This window comes from Falco naumanni, chromosome 2, assembly GCF_017639655.2.
Source record: "Falco naumanni isolate bFalNau1 chromosome 2, bFalNau1.pat, whole genome shotgun sequence".
Classification (NCBI taxonomy): Eukaryota; Metazoa; Chordata; class Aves; order Falconiformes; family Falconidae; genus Falco; species Falco naumanni.
In genome coordinates, this window is record NC_054055.1 from 114,584,669 (window position 1) to 114,604,285 (window position 19,617).

A 19,617-nucleotide genomic window follows, 5' to 3' on the forward strand; every position below is an offset into this window, starting at 1 on the left:
CCTGGGATACAATATAAAATAAGCTTTTACCTCCTTCTCCCATGGCTCACCTACCCTGTCCCGCTTGCACGCCCCTCTCCGACCAATTTCACAATGCTTTACGTTAGATCTGTAGGAAACACATTGAAAAATGCTGGGGAGGTCCTGGCAACACTATGGAATGTTTTAATATGAATTAAATAGAATGGAATATGTAATTAAATGAGTAACTTCTCATTTAACTGGTTTCCCTCCACTCAGTCACTTCATTGGCCTTCCAAAGGGAAAGATTCAAACACAGTTTTTTCCCCCCGCCACTTGTACTTCCCCTTATCATGCACTGCAGACTCTGAGCAACCAAACTGGGGCAGACCAGGAGCCCACTCAGCCTGCTGGCTTGTGTCAGCCAGCAACTGGTAGCAAAATGGCAGAAAAAATAGTTCTTCCACGCCACACGGGATAAGAACCACCATGCCCTGCCAACCTTTGGCAGCCAGGAATTTTGGGATTTCTTGGCATCGGCAGTTTAATCACTACTGCTAGACCTACCCTTCAGGAAGAGCTCTTGCCCCTTCAGGAATGCACATACATTTTTGGCTTCCACAACATCCTGTGATGATGAGTTGCACAGTTTCATTACATGCTGTGTGAAAAAACATTTCCTTCTGTTCCCCTTAAAGCAGCCTACTTTAGGTTGTGATTCTTGAAGTTCCTCCTCCCACATGTCTGCATGCATTTGTGTGTGTACATGTTTTTTTTCCCCTTGACCACATCACTGCTTATTCTCACAGTTCAGCTCTTACTATTGCTGGAGACACTCACAAAAGGAGCCAAACTTTGGGACTGTGGAGTCTCATAAAGACAATTTTCTATTTTCTTTTGCAGCAATAAGGGAAGAGTAGGCGTACAGTAAATGTCAGGGTGACATCACATCATGAGTTGCATGAGGTTGTCCACGCCTTGCCCCTAAGAGTCTCCTTTGCAACCAAAAGGAGAACAAAAACCTTCTTGGCAGTACATGTGCAGGGGCTGGAAACTCCTACTGATGTCACATCTACCCTTAAAAGGCTCTGCACTTTTGAAACTGCAACCTGTATGCTGCAAACCTGAAGGAACCAAAGTCCACGAAGAGTCATTCAGGCCCACAAAAGTCCCCTTTCACTTTAAAGGTGAACTGCAAAGCAAAAATGAAAATTCAGTTCTGTCCCATTTCTGTGCTGAATACTCTCTGTAACCAGGCTGTGGGGGAGGTATCCACCATGGAAATAATTTTTAATGACTTTTCTAGAAAAAAAGATCCCTCCTCTTCCCACCCCCTGAAGCCCAGCTGCTCCCTTGCTGTGCATGCACATCACTCTGTCACTGGAAGCTCGCAGTGTATGGCAATGCTGAACCGATGAAAGGGGCTGACTTTCTGTTCCCAGGGCAGAAAAACACGTTTTATCCAAACTATGTCTGTGCTGCAGATGCCCCATATGGCAGGGCTAATTAGAACAGAAAGGTGAGTGCAGAGAAAAAACGTCCTTTCTTTGTTCCAAGAGTCAGCAAGCAGGAAAGCTGCTGAGCCTGTATCCCTATTTCTTTCACTCCTTGCCCAAGTCCATGTTTCAGAAATTCCCCAGCTACAGAAAGCTTAGTTATCCTGACCACACATACAGTCAGGCGGTACAGGAGAGCAAATTGCTTCTGGGACAGAAGTCCTGCAGAGATGTTTGTCTGTAAGAGGCAGTAAAAGACCATGCAGTGCTTTAGAGAAGCAGCGTTGGACTGTTGGAAACCTGCAGATAATTCCCGGTGAACAGAAATTTCAAAACCATTCTCTTTTCCCTCTTTTCCCCTTTTCTCTGCCCTTCTGAACTGCTTTGCCTTTTTTTTGGTCTTACCTCGTGTCACCTCACTTTGCACACAACCCAGAAAGCAACACACATGAAAGGAAAGGTCCTTCTTGGTGAGCCTGGAGTCCTTTGCCCCTGTGTAAGCAGCAGGTAAGACAGTGCAACTGCACAGTTTTTCAACCAACAGTGCTGCAAAAACCTCTGAGGCAAATTGTTGGTGGCCCTCCCAAACCAGGAGGGTCAAACCAGCCTTGCATTGCTTTTTTCCCATAGGGCTCCCTAGTTCTCTTTGCAACGGCAGCTGGTCTCCCTACTCTTAAATTATTGGCATCACTGAACTTTGCCTAGGACCATGCACCTGGGACTCCCGCTCTGCTGGGGCGCTGACATCTTTCTTGCCCTCCACCCGTGCATGGGTTGGAAAAAGGGACTTGGGCCAGCTCTGGGAAGAGGTGCACATCACGTTGTAGTGAGTCAAGGGCATTTCTCGTAACAGGGGCTGGGCCAGCTGAGGAAACCCATCTTGTGGGGCTGCGGCTTTCTCCTGGGCAGCCATCCCCTGGGGTCAGTGCGGGAATCATACCTAACAGTCCCCAGGTAATTCTGCAGCTCAGGACCCTCATATTCTGGGAAAAGCACATTCACCCCAAACTTGCAGGATTTATCATTTGAGGACAACACAGTATTTTACAGGGATTTCCAAGCAAGACAGATCATCAGTTGAAAAACTGAGGAATTTTGAAAAGCTGTCTTCAAAGGACCAGACACTGCCCCTCAGTCTTTTCTTTATCCCAGGTGATTTTACCAGTGAGGAATCAGATTCTCCCAAAGCTTTCCATGGAGTAAAAATTCAGCAAACATCCTGTGCTACCCTGGAATATGTGAAGAAATGCTTTGTATTTAAATCAGTGTTGTGACAGACCCTGTGAATACACTGATCACAGAAAGACCCCATCAGATGCCCAGATACCTTCTATGGGGAGATATCATTTCATAATAAATGCGTAAAAACACTGCTTTGCTCTGTGTGTCACTGTAAGAACCCTGTGCCATGAGGAAGATGGGATGAAAACAGAGAAAAGCAGGTGCTGGTAGGCCCTGTTGGCTGTCTTCTTTAAGGAGTCCATGACTGCATATTAACCCGGTCATGAGTGCCTGGCAAACCTCCTAGGCTCCTTCTACCCAGACTCCGCTCCAGCAAGCAGAAGCACGCAAAGGGAGGTCTCAGCATGCAGAGAAAGGAGGAGCAGCCCTTTCCCCTTGCACAACCCCAAGCCCAACCTTGCGGTCATGAACCATGGGCCTGCTGCTGCTCTAGGCTTCTCTGGCAAAGCAAAGCAGCTGCAAACCTGGCTTTGCTGATGCCACATTGATCTCTTGCAAAGTCCGTGTTCCCTTACTCATCCCAAATGCAGCGAGAGAGAGGAGCAGAAGAGAAGGCAGCCTGAAGAAAAGCAGCGATGCACTTCATTCGGCAGCAGTTCCACTCAGTCTCGCTTCCCCATACCCGCTCATGCTAGTCAAGCGTGTGCCTGCAGCACTTAAGTGACCGGATTAATCCTAGTTTACGATGATGTCATGGCAGGCCTGAGGTAGGGAAATGGTTTGAAGAGGGTTTTCTAAAAGTTCATCTCTGCTTGCTTCTGCACTGTAACCTCAGGGCGCCCTGCTGGAGCAGTACAGCAAGAGCACGGCACCCCTTATGGGGCTTTATGCACTTCCCATCTTCACATTGCCACACTCTCAAACAGAACAGCAACCTTGCTTTGCCCGGCTCTACACTGCTTGTTTTGGCAGTGATAATAATACCGCCATGGTGTTTTGGTTTCAGCAGCCTTCATTCCATTTTAATGCTGCTTTGTTTCGTGTACAAAGCCTTTAGTGAAGAATTCCTTGAAGTCGTGAAGCAGCTGTGAAAACCAAAGGACACCTTCCTGCATCTATAGGCAGAAAGACAACCCATCTTTGGAGGAGGCGCACTAATCCCATTTTTTTTTTCCAGCACCATGCTGACTCAGGGCCCTATTGATGACAAAGGGAATGATCAATTGCTTTTGTCTCCCTAAGCATACTTTGATAAGCAGTAATGTACTGTAGGTAACACTCATTTTAGAGTGGTTCACATGGCACTGTCAACACATGGTGGTGTCTGATGTGGGCTCAGTTTCTTAGACCTGCAGTGCTCCCACTGAAGCCCTCTGACTGCAGTCTCCTCTGCATGTTGCAGAACGAATGCTCTGCTTTCTCCAGCCTTAATTGCTGCTCACCAGAATGCAGATTTCACACCACGCTGATTGTCTTTTGCCACAAAATCCAGCAAGGCAACCCAGCCAGCCAGGTAATGAAAAGCAGTGTTGTTACTGAGTCACAATTGTCAAAAACCTGGCTTCAAAGGGAAGGGAACTCTATTAATCATGAAAAAGTTCCATGATCTGCAATTAGCAACTGAGAAGACAAAAGGGAATCTGAAATACTTTGGTAAAGGGGCTTGCTACAGCCCTGGGGCAGCTCCAGCCAGCCAGTACCACTCCCTCTTGCTCCAGCTCATGTTTCAGTACTTCTTGAGACAGAAGATCTACTGCTTTCTGAGTCACCAGTCCCTGGCTGGGACAAGCCCACTGCCCTGGGTATGTCCAGTCTACTTTGTTTTTAACTTGAGTAAGATCGTAACTCTTCACAAGTCGGTTGGCAAATTTCTAATCTCGGCACTAGCTGGGAGGTCAGATGCAAGCAAGGGGCTGGAAATGAGACGCCCAAGTATCTGGGGCTGGGAAGGGGATGATAGCATGTCTTGAGATCTTCCCCTTCGCTGTACAGCCTTCCATGTGGGTGTTGCTCGAGGGGAGGAGAGGAAAGAGGGTTTGCTTATCTCCCACGCTTCATATCAGCAGGGACATCGGCAATGGGTACCGAAGGATGTCTTTGCATTGGGGAAAGGAGCAAAGGGAAGAGTCCTTCTGAACCTTCTCCCTTTCTCCGTTCCCAGCATGCGGAGCGGGTGAACCTGCTACAACAAAAAAAGGCAGGGGGGTCACTAAATCTGGATGTCCTCAGAGGATTTGCATATCTTAGGTCTTTTCAAGATCAAATTCCTGCAACTGGCTCAGCACTCCTAGGATTTCCCAGTTTGGGGGCAGAAACTAGATGTGGCGGTTGTGTAAGACAGGCCTTTGGGGGAGATTTGTCGCACACAAAGACAAAAATAATTTTTTCCCCTGCAGACTCTGTCTCTCGCTGACTGGATCACTTTGTACTTCCTCTATATTTATCTCCCAGCTGAAGATGTTTTCAGATAATTTTCCTAATTCCTCCAGTACCACTGCCATGCATACTGCTGTCCTCGCAGCACAGCTTTTTGAAGTCGAGGTCCTTCCCACTGCTTAAAGCCACGGTTTTTCTTCAGTGCTTGCTAAATCTCACTGTCTCATGTGCTCCCCAAGTAGCCAGCCCACTAACAGAAGGTGAAAGTGCCCAGTAACCAGGAAAATGAAGTATGATACCTCTTGCATAAGCCCACTCAAAATTAGAATTTATTGATTGATTGATTGATTGATTGATTGATTGATTGATTGATTCTAAAGTACTTGCCCACAGCCATAGCAATATTCACCAGTGCAGCTCACAACGCTACAGGCCTGCCAGCCATTATCTTATTATAAAAACCTGGTCCCTGCTCAGGCACTAACTCACTAACGCTGTGCAGATGACAACCTGGCCAACAACCCCACAGCTGGAGGACCGGCTGGAGGAGAGGTTAAACAGCCCTATATGAGTGCAGCATGGCGGCTGGTAATTAACTGAAGGATGACTAAGGAAATGAGACCAAAGCAGTCTAGAGGTGTCTGAAGCTACAAAAGCCGCAGAGGGAGTGAAATGAGGGACTTGGGCAGGGACCACTGGAGGCACTGGCTGGGAACATCTCAGGGCAGGGTGGCGTGGGGCAGGGGCTCTCTCGGCTGGTGGGAAGCAGCGTCTGACAGCGAGGTCTGTTCAGACTGAAGGACTTTCCCTGGCACAGGGATAAAATCCTTGTCTGCCAGGCATTTAGGACTACACCTGCTATGGTGAGAGCAGCAGTGCACAGACTTGCCTCAGTGGTCTTTTCGAACAACTTTTTATATGGACCAGTAGCATTCTGGGCTCTCCAAAAGGTGAATGTCTTTTGAGCACAGTATCACTCGAGATGCCACCATTAGCCAGCAGTCAGCACTTTTGTTTTCAGCCAGGGAGTCCCCTGGGACCAATGATATTTTAAAAGCATAATAGTGAAAAAGCAGAAGCAAAGCCTGTGGCATTTCCTCATTGGGAAAGATTTACATTTTCTCAAATGACCTCCTGAGACTCCCAATGGTGAAGTCCCTCCAAGGGGACAGAACAGCTACAATGAAACACAAAGTTCATCTATTTGGAAACAAAACCTACATCCTTTTGCCAAGCACAGACTTCACTGTGTTCAGCACACTTAGCTTTCCACCTCATGAAAAACACCACATCTACATGTGCGCAGCGTTTATAGTAGGAAACACATGTTTAAAAGGAAGGAGAGTTCCTCTGAACATGGAAATTCTCCTCCAGCCTGGCACAACCTCGGCGTGCAGCCAAACAACAAACTGCCACAGATCTCATGCCTTCTCCCCACAAGCAGAGGGGATCTTGCTCCCCTTTCCCTTTCAATCCCATGTACTCCCAGTACTTTCCTTGCAGGGCTCTCCAGAGGCTGGTTCAATATGCCGCATTGGTATAAAACAAGGGAAAAAAAAGAAACTAAGCTGGAAGGCAAATTAGATCATCCAAGGATCAGACATGTACCAGAACTAGTGCAAAGGAGAGGAGAATCGCATAGCCCAAAGCAGCAGAAAAAGGAGCAGAATTACACCTTTTGGTGGCAGTGACCTATTTGTGTCCCTCAGCTGTGCAGTCTGTCTGCATCCCCCTCCAGGGTACACAGCGTCAGGTGTAAAAGCAAGCTGAAAAGAGCGGGCTGACCTCTGCAGAAAACTAACTCATCACAAGCGAGGCAGGGGGATAACTCTGTCAGTGGCAGCTTTCATCTATGTCAGATTAATTACATCTATTAAACCATGCTTGTAAGCCAGGATGGAGGCAGCAATGAGCAGGAAAGGTGTGAGGGCGTACAGGGTGCCAACTTCTGCTGGTAACCTACCGCAGTGTGTAAAAGCTTCAGCCCCAAACTTTGCATGCTTAAATACAGGAATGTCTGACACTCACATTGCAAAAAGGATACAAATGTCTCAGCGATCCAAGAAATGCAAAAAAGCTGTTGCCCTCAGAGTAATGTGAGCTCACTGGAGTTACCTGGGTTCATTCTGATCTAACCGGAGAAAGGAAACAATGTGGGTGAAAAGAATGTTCGACTGGTAGCTTCACAAACTCAGAATGCAGGTGTATAACTGTATTTTGGCTGTGTAAGAATGTAGCTTGTCTATGCTTAATTTTCTGCTTTTTTTTTTTTTTTTTTTCTAAAGTTTTACTTAAAAAAAACACAACAGAAGAAGTAAAACAGAGTCTATATGCAAAAGCAGGAGCCTTTAGTTGGGTTTCTTTTTCTCCAGACAAGCTGTTACAGCAGTTTCACTCTGGATAGACAGACAGACAAAGGCGTTCCTTAGTTCCACCACTCTTATTTTTGAACCAAAGATACTTCTTTTCTGCATGTCTGGAACAGGAGGAGACAGAAACTCCTCCCAAAAAGAGAAATTAAAAACCAGCTGAAGGCAGAAAGAGCAATAAGACAGAAACCCAATTTGCATCCAGTGATCAAGTGGGCAAATCCGGTATGTGAAGAAAAATTTCTGCCATCTCCACCATGAAATCTGCCCTAGGGACAACCCATACCAGAGCTGGCATGGAAACCAGATGCCATGCACCTAAAGCTCATTGCTAGACCCTTCAGTATTTGGGAGTGGCCACAAAACAGGGAATCTTTCTCGTTCTCAACCCACTTTGTCCCTCTGAAACCAAGCTCCGCTCTGAACTCTTTATTGGCAGCAGCATGCAAGAGGGGATTCCCAGAGCAAGTTACTTGTGAGCCAGTGCTCACTCACAAGGTGGAGGGAAGTGGATATTCCCCCCTCCCTCCACTCTCCAATAACTCAGAAAAGCTGCAGGGATTTTCCTCAAAACTTCCCAAAAAATTTCACCACTGGGAAGAAACCAAGAACTAGGTGGGTCCCCAGTCAGAATAAATGACTCCAGGGAAGCTTAAAAGGAATACTCCATGGACACAAAGCCAGGCTCACTGGGTTCCTGCAATCAGTGCCTATGCCGTGTTTGCACCAGGGCAGGGAAAGGGCATACTGAGTGACTTCTAGCAACATTTTCCTAGTATAATAAACTGGGACTGAGAACATCCTACAATTTGTAGGTAGGTGTGAAGGTGCAATGGCAGGAGAAAAAAAAAAAAGCCTATGGGGATACCGACAATACGCTCAGACTGTAAATAAATAAGTTTGTCCTGTAATCAGGGCTGTTCTGCCACTTTTCCGCTGTGCTAAGGCAGCAGGGTGTTCACACACATCAGCGTCTCTAGCAGCAGATAACATCTCAGAAGCAGCTCTAAATTACACTGGCATTTCAGTGGGTCACCTCAGGTGAACCCCAGAGTAGCAAAATTCAATTCAAGGGGAAAGAAATGTATCTACTACCTAGCTTGGGCATACACCATTTCCTATGAAATACAACCTTCAAATCGTTCTTTTTAATTAAGCCCCCCATTAATGCCTTCTACTGCTATGATGTAAAAATTCAGCCTGACATTCCCCGTATTAGTATTTTACTCACACAGGGTATGCAGAGAGCACCTGCTTTCATCCTAACATGCTGCCTGACCTTTTGGAGCACTACGGCACCAAGGTGTGCAAGGACCAGGACATCTGGGCTAAATCCAAGGCTGCAAGATGTAGCCGCAGGCTCTGGGTGCTGGCCTTGCCAATGCCTTGACGGGGTCATGAGCACCCTCATGAGCAGAGTGGTGTCAGTTCTGTAAATGCTGGCCTTGGTGACTCGCTTAACAAGGCGTGGGAAGTCACTGGCAGGGCAATGGCAGACTCCTAGGGCTTCACCATTTTGTTACGGCAAGGTCAGAAGTTGGTCCTTGTGGTCCCTGTGGGCGACCTAGGGAAGGCATCACCCACGAGTCCCAGTAAGGCTTTTAAAACCACTCCTTTGTGGGTACTGTACCATGTATTTTCAAGGGTCACTAACATAGGAATACCTCTTTTTGGAGAGAAAGGTGGCAGGGTGTGTGTGCGTACATGCTGAGAGAGAAAGAAAGTGCATCGGCTGTGCTGTTCTTACCAGTCTGCCAAGCAACCTGCTCCTGAGGCACCGGCACCTCCACAGACTCATTGCATGGGAAGCATCTAACAATTATGCCCCTAAAGCTGATACAATGCTTTTAAAATAGCATTTTTTTCCCCACTCCGCCTCGCACAGAATCAAACCCCAGAATTTTGTAATTGATCAGATTTGGAGAAGTAAGTCTTCTCAGCCACAGGATGACCAGATCCTGCTGGCCTATGGGTTTGTGCTTTGTGTTCCCTACCCCAGGCACCTCTCCCCACATCTCCCAGCCCATTCCCAAGCCCTTGGAACCACCATGCTCCTTACAGGCTTCTCGCAGCTGCCTTCTGCCCTTTCTGTTGGCTACGCATGAGGAGGGGCAGTGGGGGTTCTGGCTGTTTGGGTGCTGCTCACTGGCACTGCTAGCCAGTGACTTCCACATAGCGGACAAGGACACCACATCTCTGCCAGCTCTGCCCTCCTGTCAAATTCGGTGGAAACTGGGCAGGGGATTTGAAAGTCACGAGCAGGGAACTAAGACACAGATGGAGAGATGGAAAGCATGATAAACTATCATTCCCTTAGTAAACCATACAGAAAAAAGTACAACCATCAGAACACCTAGTTTTCTATTATCAAACTCCTATGTCTACTACTGGATATTAGCATGTATCAGACTGTATATCCAAGTATTGCACATCTTTAGCCTTGGAATCAGCATCCTTTTCAGGGAAATAACATGACTGGTGAATTACCACATGCTCGTAATTACAATAACATATCACCAGCTCTGAAATTATGGAGAGAGAAAGAGTTCTGCACGTGATAGATTGTTTGCCCGTTGCAGCATGGGCAAAATACATCCATACTTCTCAAACACAGAGATAGGGGAAGGAATGCAGGGGAAAACAGGAGAGCAGAGATCTCACAAGCGGTATTTGAGGTGGTTGCTTTCTTTACAAGTGAGCTTTGTGAGTCAATCTCTGTTAAATTCTCTGACTTTTGTTTTAAGATTCTGAGACGGAAACTCAAAATGAAACTCAGCATCAAATATCTCCCAGTTTCACAACATCAGCATGAAAACCTACTAATTTTACATCACTTGATTTTTAATCAAAGCCTCAGTTCAGCCCAGGTTTGCTCTAGAGTATCATTAGCTGCAATGAAACACTGAAATTGCCAATAAGCACAACCTATTTTGCATCCACAATGAACCCCGGCTCAGAAGCGAGTTTTGTGTGGTTTCAAGGTTAACATTTCACACAGCTGAGAAGACTCATCCCAAGCCTCTTGTGGTAAGGAGGGACCTGTGGACTTTAGTGAGCTTTGCAGCAGGTCCTTAGAGGACGGGGGACAACCCTTGCAGTCCTCCAACTGGGACTTGTGTCATTGGAGAAAACATCCACTGTGTGCTGCACTGCCCGTGTGGCAGAGACCCCTGCGACCCACCGCCCTGCCCTGTCTTCCCCACCACACACTTACTTCTGGCCCTCCAAAAACCTATAGAAACGTCCCCACCACTGAAGCTGAAGCCCAGGGAGCCATGTGCTCCCTGAAGAGGTCAGCTGCCCCGACAACACCCACCTTCCCCTCACCCCTGCTGGGACGGGTGAACGCCTTGCCCCTCTGGGGCTGGCAGCTTGGCATGCCTGGCCACGGGTCCCTCAGTGCTTGCTGCCGCGGTTAGCAGAGCCATCCACCCCAAACCTCGGCCCAGCCTCAGGCCCAGTAGAAGACACCAGAATGAGTGCCCTGGGGGCCGCCATCGCTGCCGGCTGGCACACGGGTGCCCCTGCCCACCCGGCCCCAGCGTGCCCACTCCCGCACTCCCACACCGGCTGCCCCTGCTTACCTGAACGGAGGCAGAGCAGCACGAAGAGCCCAAGCCCCAGCCACCTCCTCAAGGCCAGCGAGGCAGCGGGCAGGCACGCCATCTTCCTTTAGCTCCTGGGCCGTGGGGAGAGGGGGACAGTTAGGGAAATGGTGCCTGAGGAGCCACAGCACCCGCCGCCACTCCCCTCTCCTTCCTGCCTGCTGCCGCCTCAAAAAAACGCAAGCACGATCCCCGTCAGCCCCGTTTGCCTCCCCGGTGCCCGGGGGTACCTGGGCCAGCAGCCCTGAGGCCACCCCCTGAGGCAGGGAGGAGGCTGGGGGCTCAGCGGTGGCCCATGGGCACCCGGCTCCTGCTGCAGGGCCGCCGAGATGTTGGTTGCCCGTGGGGGAAGGCCAGGCAGCTGGCGGGCGCTCGGCATAAGTCACCTCACGCCCGCCCACGGCTTCCTCACGGGGCGTCCGTAAGGCTGCATGCTCCCCGCCCCCGCCGCCCTGGGATGGGCACCATGCTGCCCTCGCCCCTCGGTGCCCGCCAGGACGTGCCTTTCGTGAGGGTGTCAGGCTGAGGGGACGGGAAGATGGTGGGCTGAGGGGACAGGCAGGTGTTGGGCTGAGGGGACAGGAGGGTGCCGGGCTGAGGGGACGGGAAGATGGTGGGCTGAGGGGACAGGCAGGTGTTGGGCTGAGGGGACAGGAGGGTGTCAGGCTGAGGGGACGGGAAGATGGTGGGCTGAGGGGACAGGCAGGTGTTGGGCTGAGGGGACAGGAGGGTGTCGGGCTGAGGGGATGGGAAGATGTCAGGCTGAGGGGACAGGCAGGTGTTGGGCTGAGGGGACAGGAGGGTGTCCGGCTGAGGGGACAGGAAGATGGTGGGCTGAGGGGACAGGTGGGTGTCCGGCTGAGGGGACAGGAAGATGGTGGGCTGAGGGGACAGGAGGGTGTCGGGCTGAGGGGATGGGAAGATGTCAGGCTGAGGGGACAGGCAGGTGTTGGGCTGAGGGGACAGGAGGGTGTCCGGCTGAGGGGACAGGAAGATGGTGGGCTGAGGGGACAGGTGGGTGTCCGGCTGAGGGGACAGGAAGATGGTGGGCTGAGGGGACAGGTGGGTGTCGAGCTGAGGGGATGGAAAGGTGTCGAGCTGAGGGGACAGTCAAGCTGAGGGGACAGGAGGGTGTCAGGCTGAGGGGACAGGCAGGTGTTGGTCTGACAGAACAGGACAGGGCCCTGCCCACGGTCAGCAGGGGTGAACCTCAGTGTCTGGCACCACTGGGGAGTCTCAGGGTGGAGTTTAAAATGCGACCAAGTGAAACACCTGACACTGGGAATAATCCTGTAAGATTGTATTTGAAATTAAAATAATGAAAATCATGAATGAAAAGGAAATTCAAATAGCATTCCAACATCATTTCAGGCCCAGCTGGATGTAATCCATCAAGTTCAGCTACATAAAGAAAATTTAAAACAGATGTCCCGAGCTGTGCGTGTTGTGGCCATCATGGCTGAGCACCCACACGGGGAGTGGCTGCTGGGACCAGATGGGCTCCAGCAAGCACCCACCAGCTCTGGTGGGACAGGCAGGGGGAGCGCCTGCCTTCCCAGCACCAGGCCCCCTCCTCCAGCAGGCACCCATTGCTCACCCATGGCACCCATTACTCTTCCATGGCACACACTGCTCGCCCATAGCACCTATGGCTCACCCATGGCACCCACCACTCACCCACAGCACCCATGGCTACCCATGGCACGCACTGCTCACTCATGGCACCCACCGCTTGCCCATGACACCCATTCATGGCACCCACAGCTCACCCATGGCACCCACCACTCTCCCACACAGCACCCATGGCTCACCCACAGCACCCACCACTTGCCCACAGCACCCATGGCTCACCTGTGGCACCCATGGCTCACCCACGACACCCACCACCAGCCCCCTCCCCCTGCTCCCCAGCTCGCCCAGGCTGCAGACAAGGCAGGGGAGAGGCACGGGCCATCCCTGCTCTAAAGCCTGGAAGGGCAGAGCCCTCACAAACCTGAGCAGCCAAACAAAACCAGTCTGAAGCAAATCCTAAGTACAAAAACAAACCACTTATTTACTAAGAGCCCGAGGGAGTAAATACATGCGAAGTGATGTAGATATGTACAGATACTGCACACCCTCCTGCAAAAATAAAACAAACCCCGGTACAATGTAAGGGGTTATATTTAGCTGTAATAATCACAACGAGAGAGTTACACACCAATGAAACCCTGATCTTCCTCAAGGAAAAAAATAAAGTGCAAATGCAAACTGAGATTAAAATCATTTATTTCCATGCAGATTTCTGGCTTGCTGATTTAAATTACTTTGATTTAAAGCAAATGCCTCCTTTTTATCAGAAATGATTTGCCGCTATGTTGCTCCAGTTTTTCCCCAGTATAGCTTCCTTGAATTAGATAGATTAGATGGACTGATTCAGAAGTGAATTAGGCTTATTGGATCGTAATATAAATCAGAGATTTATTTTGACATAATTAACTGGGTGGTATTCTATAGAGAAATCAAACACCAGAACAAGAACAGGTTACAACTTTTCTGTAGAGAATAAATTATCATTGTGTATGAAACGGCAGAGAGGAGGTTGCTGCTGAATCAGACTGGGGCTCTGTGTCTCTCCATTGCGAGGTTTCCAGAGCACGTGTTTTGTGATTTGGGTTCTGATTGAAATCCTGTACGCTCGTACTCTACCTGTGCATTTTCTAACAGGACCATGGGCACCATTCGCAAATGCAGATGATACTAGGACCGTGTGTTTACATGCAAGTGTTTCCATGGTACTCAGAGAAGAAGAAAAAATATCATTAATATAGTCTTTCATACATTGTTTTCTAAGCCCTAGGGACTGCCTCTCTGTGAGTCAGACGGGCCCATGCACTTTCTACTCCTAATCTAATCATGTATCCTGCATCATTATAGTTACTGGCAACCCTGTTATAGCCATACAGTTTATCATCTCACTTTCATTTTAAATTCAAGCCCCCCCTTTTTTTTTTTTTCTAATATTTCTTCCATTAGCATATTACAACTAGAATGAAACTCCAGCCTATTACATCCTCATCTGCATTTCTTCCTCAGGGTTCAACCCTGCTCCTCAGATGAGCAGTCCCAGGGAAAGCGATCGAGCTCATCAGCTGCCAGTCTGGAGCAGGGAGGCATCATAACCCCTTCTTACCCACAGAGGAACCCAGAGCAGCTAATTGCTTCATTAAGGCTGCCTAGATTTTAAATAGGCAGCTGAACTCACAGATGTTATTCTCAATCAGAGCTCCATCTCTTTTTCTAGGTATCATGGCTCTTGATATCTTCTATGAAGAGCTCCCTGACGGCATTAACAGAGAGAATGTAGCGGTCAGGTGCTTTGCTCTGCTTTCATCAGAGGCAGAAGTCATAATTTTTCCATCACTTAAAGCTTCCCTAAGCCCGTAGCCCTGATTATTAGAAGGCAACTCTTCAAGGGAGGAGGTATTATGCATCCTTAGGATGCTAACAAAATTGAAGGACTCGTACATATTGAAGTCCAGTTCAGAGAAAACTCCTTTCTATGAGCACTGCAGTGGGAAATATAAGCCCACTAATTCACAGCAAAATCACCACAGGAATAATCTTTCTTGTGCGCTTTAATAGGCCTTCAGCAGTTCACCTATATGTGCTCAAGAAACAGGTTGAAATGGGTAGAAGCAGCACTGCAGCCTGAAAAGGGAAGCTTGGATTTAATGAGAATGGGCCTTTAAATTCTGCTAAAAACAATTACTGTGGAAAAGAGGAAGATGTGAGAGTATCACACACACCACATCTTTCCTCTGCTTTCACACAAAACCGTTAGGAAAGAAGCAGAAAAGACAAGTGAAATTTTGCAACATGTGTGCTATGTAGAGGAAATTAACTTCAATAATCAGCACTTGTGGTAGAAATCTTCTGCACTCAAAGGGAAGGCTGTTCAAATATACTGCTTCTAGATTTCTCCTGCAGACCCACTGACATCACCAACTTTTTCCGAATGGCAGAGCCACCGCTGCAGAAACATACTTCCAGCACACTCAAACATCATTATTTTCAACATCTGGAGACTGGTAAAAAGAACAACAAAAAAAAAGCAAAACAACCTCCCCCTGTTTCTCAGTTGACATCTCAGAGAAATATCAGAAAGGGCAGAACTGGGTAAATACTGAAAACCAAAACACAACACCTACTCTCTGGTGAAGATTCATAACCACATTCCCTCCTACAGAACTGGCATCCCTTTTATTGTTTTTAATGTGAACGGACGTTCCCATCTGTGTTAATCTGAACTAAAAGCACATCCCCATGATTTTAACACAAGAATGTCCGTGTTGAATGGGAAGTATCCAAGATGTGTTTCCAGAGGAGTACATTACCAAAAAAAATGGTAGTGCAAGTGCCCCAAAATCATGTCCCACTCTGGACCCAAGGAAGTCCTCTCTGGACCTGTGAAAGTCATTTTAAAGCTGGGAGATGAGCTCAGAGCCAGTGTTTGCCCCTGTACAGTGCCCTGGGCTTGGTGCACCATCGTTCTGCAGCCTGTCTGGTGTGATGAACACTCCCAAGATCAGCGGTCCTCTGGCCTTCCAGAGTGGTTTGTATGCCGTGGCAGGCCTTTCAGAGGGCTGACATGACAGCTTTGCACTCAGATCACATCCAAGCATGCAGGGAGACTCTGTTTCCCCTTAGCACTCAGCTAGTCAAGTCCACAGATTCCTTACCTCAGTACTCCAAAGGGTGCTTCACGAGAGCAAGGCAGTCACCGCTATCAGAGTCCGCTGGGCAAGTATCGCAAGCACAGTGCTGGGGCCAGAGTCCAGCGATGGCCAGGGCAGGCAGCACTGCCTGGCACTGGACCGGCCATGCACAAACAGATAACGTGCTTTGGCGGCGTGGTGCATTAGAAAGCACAGGCAGTATATATGTCTGCTCTGCCATGGGAAGTCAGGAGTGACCAATGCAGTTAAAAAAAGTCTTCTTATGTCAGAATTCAGAGAGGGGGGAAATGTGGGAAATTCATTTAAGTAAGGTAAATGCAAAATGCGCCCACATTGTTTGGCAAGTATTACTTTGATCCGACTACTGCGTGGATATTTGAATTTTTACTGCTGAAAGCACCAGGGCTTTTTGCCAAAACCAAAGTTGCCTTAACAATTTTGGATTGACCTTCTTGAATTACCCTCACAGCCAGCTGCTGTATGGGACCCACTCAACTGCTGTACTTGGCTGTTGTGAGGCATCACTGTGAGTGTCACCACCATGCAGAAGAGCCCAGTGTGCTCACAGGGTCCACACAGGAAGGAGCGTGCGGGTCTCTGCCCTGCTGCACGCAAGCTGGCACTCACAGTTGCCCTCATCCACACACCCTGCCCTAAGGCTGGTTCCTACAAAGCTCTTCCCTTGCAGCAGGAGTGGTTCATCTGCTCCTAAAAGAGAACCCGATCTTGCACAGTTTCCACCCGAGCGTGTGAAGATAACGCAGCAGATACGCTGGCTCTCCTGAATAAAGCAGGCTGTGCTGCCTGCAACGGCAGTGCCAGCTCTCCCTGCCAGGGAGTCACAGCCCTTGGCAGCAGCAGGCTGTGAAGACGACATGGGCTGATTATTTTTAACAGTCGCACCAGCTATTTCAGCACAAGTGGCTCAAACTTAGTTGCTAGCTCTGAGTTACTATTTGTGCTGGTTGCGTAGTCAGCCTCTGCTCACTCATAAGGGGCTTGTTCCTGTTTCCACAAGCAGCTTAGGCTGGCAGGGCACGGCAGCTCTGCGGGAGCTGATGTGGCTGAGATGGCCTCATCCTGACTACCTTCACTGCGGCCCTGGGGCAGGGGGGACAACACAGCACCATGTGCAGCAGCACTGGCTGTCACACCAGGCGAGCAGTCAGGTAGACACAGCTGAAATGCAGCCCCTGGTAGTACACGCTGGGCTGTATTTTCCTTTTTGTGTGCTGTTACACACAAGAGATTTAAGTGCAGCAATAAGCAAGCATTGAAGAGGTACCTGCCTGACCTCAGAGGGCTGCTGCATGATACATCAGGGTGCACGTTTACAGCACGCTCCCTGCCCTGTTCTCCTGCCCCAGAGGACTGCTGGAACCCTGCCTCCCCCCACAGGCAGGGCATCTGCGCTCCCTGCTCTGGGCATCAGCAGCGCCGGAGTGCAGCTGAGGACAGCGGGTCCCTGGAAAGCCTGCCTAATCAGGCATTTTACTATTTGGCACAAGTGACTGCACCATGGAGAAGATGATTTTCTATCTGGTTCTTCTCCAGACAGGACAGTGTTGCTCCATGTACCTGGGGAACAGCGCCTGCCCTTGCATTCACTGGGGTGAAAAGCGTAAGGCTCTGAGTCAGCTTCAGAGTGGACCACGTGGAGGTGAGGTCTGAGGACTCCGATCCTAGAGGTTTTGCTGAGGCCCATGGAAGTTCAAGCCGTCCTAATAATAAAACCACAGTGCCAATGACAAATATGATGACGTGCAGATCTGAAAACGCATGTGTAAAAGGAATGAATCATGGTATGAAGTAGCGTGTTTGAGAAGTAGCTCTTTAAGTCTGTCTTCTTACATGAGGTCTGCTGGGCATTTGTCCGGCTAGCTTGAGGAATCTGTCAATAAGACTAAAGGCTGACAATCTGTAAGTGGCTTTTGTGTGTCAGAATGTTGTTTTGATTTTAGCAATCCACTGTTGATTCACATGGTGCTTGGTTCCAAAGATGCAGGCTTGCAAAAATCCCAAGAATTACTTCCATATGGTTGATTAGAGAGAGGGACAAATCTCACCCTGGAACATTTGTCCCTCAGTGCCCCCTTGGAATCTGGTTCAACATGCTAGCTCAACAAAAAAAAAAAAAATAATTAAACAAACTTGTTTTTCTTGGCCATCATTATGAATTGCATCAATTTGCTGGAATATCAGATGAGTCCAAGAACCAGAGTCAGCAGTGGGATCTGGTGGACTGAAGGCAGAGAGGAGGGACAGGTCCCTGTTGGCAAAAGTCAGGCATTAAATCAGCTCCGACTGTCATATATAATCTCACCCAAACCATTGTGTTTGGACCTCTGCTCTCAGAGTGGAGTAAGGCAAATCATACCCGGTGCCCACTAACAGCATGTAAATAAGGAGTTAATTAGAATTAATGAGCATGCTGTATCTTGCAGCCCAGCTTCCTACCTGCAATTTCCCCATATGGATAAGCACAGTGTCTGTAAGTGTGAATATCATTCTGACACAGATCTGTATATATAACGCAACACTGATTTCAATGGGAGTCACACCCAAAGAGCGGAATTATACCCTCTATTAAAAACAGAGCTGAAAGCACTACCTGTAATCAGCGCTGCTTGGCATTGTTGTCCTCTGCTTTCCTTGTGGTTAGGCTTCATTTTAAAGGCATTAGCTCTGCTGGGATGAAATGTTATGCACCAGATATGGTTTAGACTGAGCTACTAAAAAAATCCACAAAAAAAAAAAAAAAAAAAAAGAAATTAAAAAAAAGAAATACCTATTTCTGAGACTAGCTGTAAGAACATAAGAAGCTTTTTTCCCTTGTGCTGAGGTTGTGCCTGTATATCCTTACCAGGCTCTGGCTCATTTCTGCGCTGGAACAAGAAACTCAACCTCCATCTGCAGCAAGGTTGTGCTGGCAACCTGCAGATCGACCACTCCTCGCATCAGAGTAGTTTTCTTGCCAAACACATTTTTTGGCAAATTTGATTATTTAGAAACAGCTATGTATCTGTCCTTGCTGATGCATCTGCAGACATAGCTCACTCTAGGGTACACACAAATCAGATGGCAACATGGGAAGTGCAAATTCGGGGCTTTCAGGAAGAAAGACTCAATTCCAGAAACCTGCCAGGTTGACATTTGAAGGTGGGAGGGGGAGTTCAGGAGAAAACAAACAAAAACAAAAGCCCTCAAAGCCTAAAACAAGAACCAAACCTGAAAACATTTGAACCTCAAACCTAAACGTGGTGGTGTCCAACTGTTTTTTTCCTTTTCCCTTTGAACCTAAAGAAGACTGATTTTCTGTAAGTGTGAGCCATGGGACTTCCCCCTTTACATGGGTATCACACTTTCTTGATGGAAACCCTTGGACTTCTGGGGCATGGGTGCCTTTTACTTGGTTGTGCCTTCCTTCAGAGGCACCATCCACTAGCTGCAAGGCTCAGGTGAGGCTGTCTGTTGAATTCAGCTCCTCCATCAATAGATCATCTTTCCACTTAGGGCACTGGGAGAGGGTGAAGACTGAGGGGAGACCTAAGGTCTAAACATGCTCATGAAAAGCCATGAGAAGAGACAAAGCACTCCCATAGCACAGATGCTGTGTTTGGCCTGTTTGGCAGTTGTGCTGCCCGTGCCCATGTACACACGGGTTCCCTGTCTGGTATCCCACAGCTGACCCCTGGTTTTCAGAAGTTTTCAACTTTTGAAAGAAGGCTGCACCATGATGAGGGCCTTTAGAAGGTTGCAAGCATCACCAGCAACCCTAGGATCACCTTTGGAAATAAGTTTGAAGCAAACACATCTGGAAGAGCTCTCCCAAAGCACGCAACCCTGTCACTGCTACCACGGGAAAGATGTACCCCAGGGTAAGGTGGCCCACTGAGGAACGGACACCTGG

The 19,617-nt window shown here is 48.6% G+C and overlaps 1 protein-coding gene across 4 annotated transcripts in view; it reads right to left on the reverse strand.

Annotated features, from left to right (window-relative positions):
- CD80 (CD80 molecule) overlaps positions 1-15,855 on the reverse strand; it is a 30,891-nt gene extending 15,036 nt beyond the window's left edge. For 2 of the 4 annotated variants that reach the window (XM_040582955.1, XM_040582951.1), the window contains exon 1: positions 10,969-11,385. In XM_040582955.1, coding sequence (XP_040438889.1) covers positions 10,969-11,050 — 82 coding nt within the window. In that variant the 5' untranslated portion in view covers positions 11,051-11,385. Of the gene's footprint in view, positions 1-10,968; positions 11,386-15,710 lie in introns of those variants that run through there. The other 2 variants (XM_040582952.1, XM_040582954.1) reach the window with 2 other exon arrangements.
- Between the last annotated feature and the right edge of the window lie 3,762 nt (positions 15,856-19,617).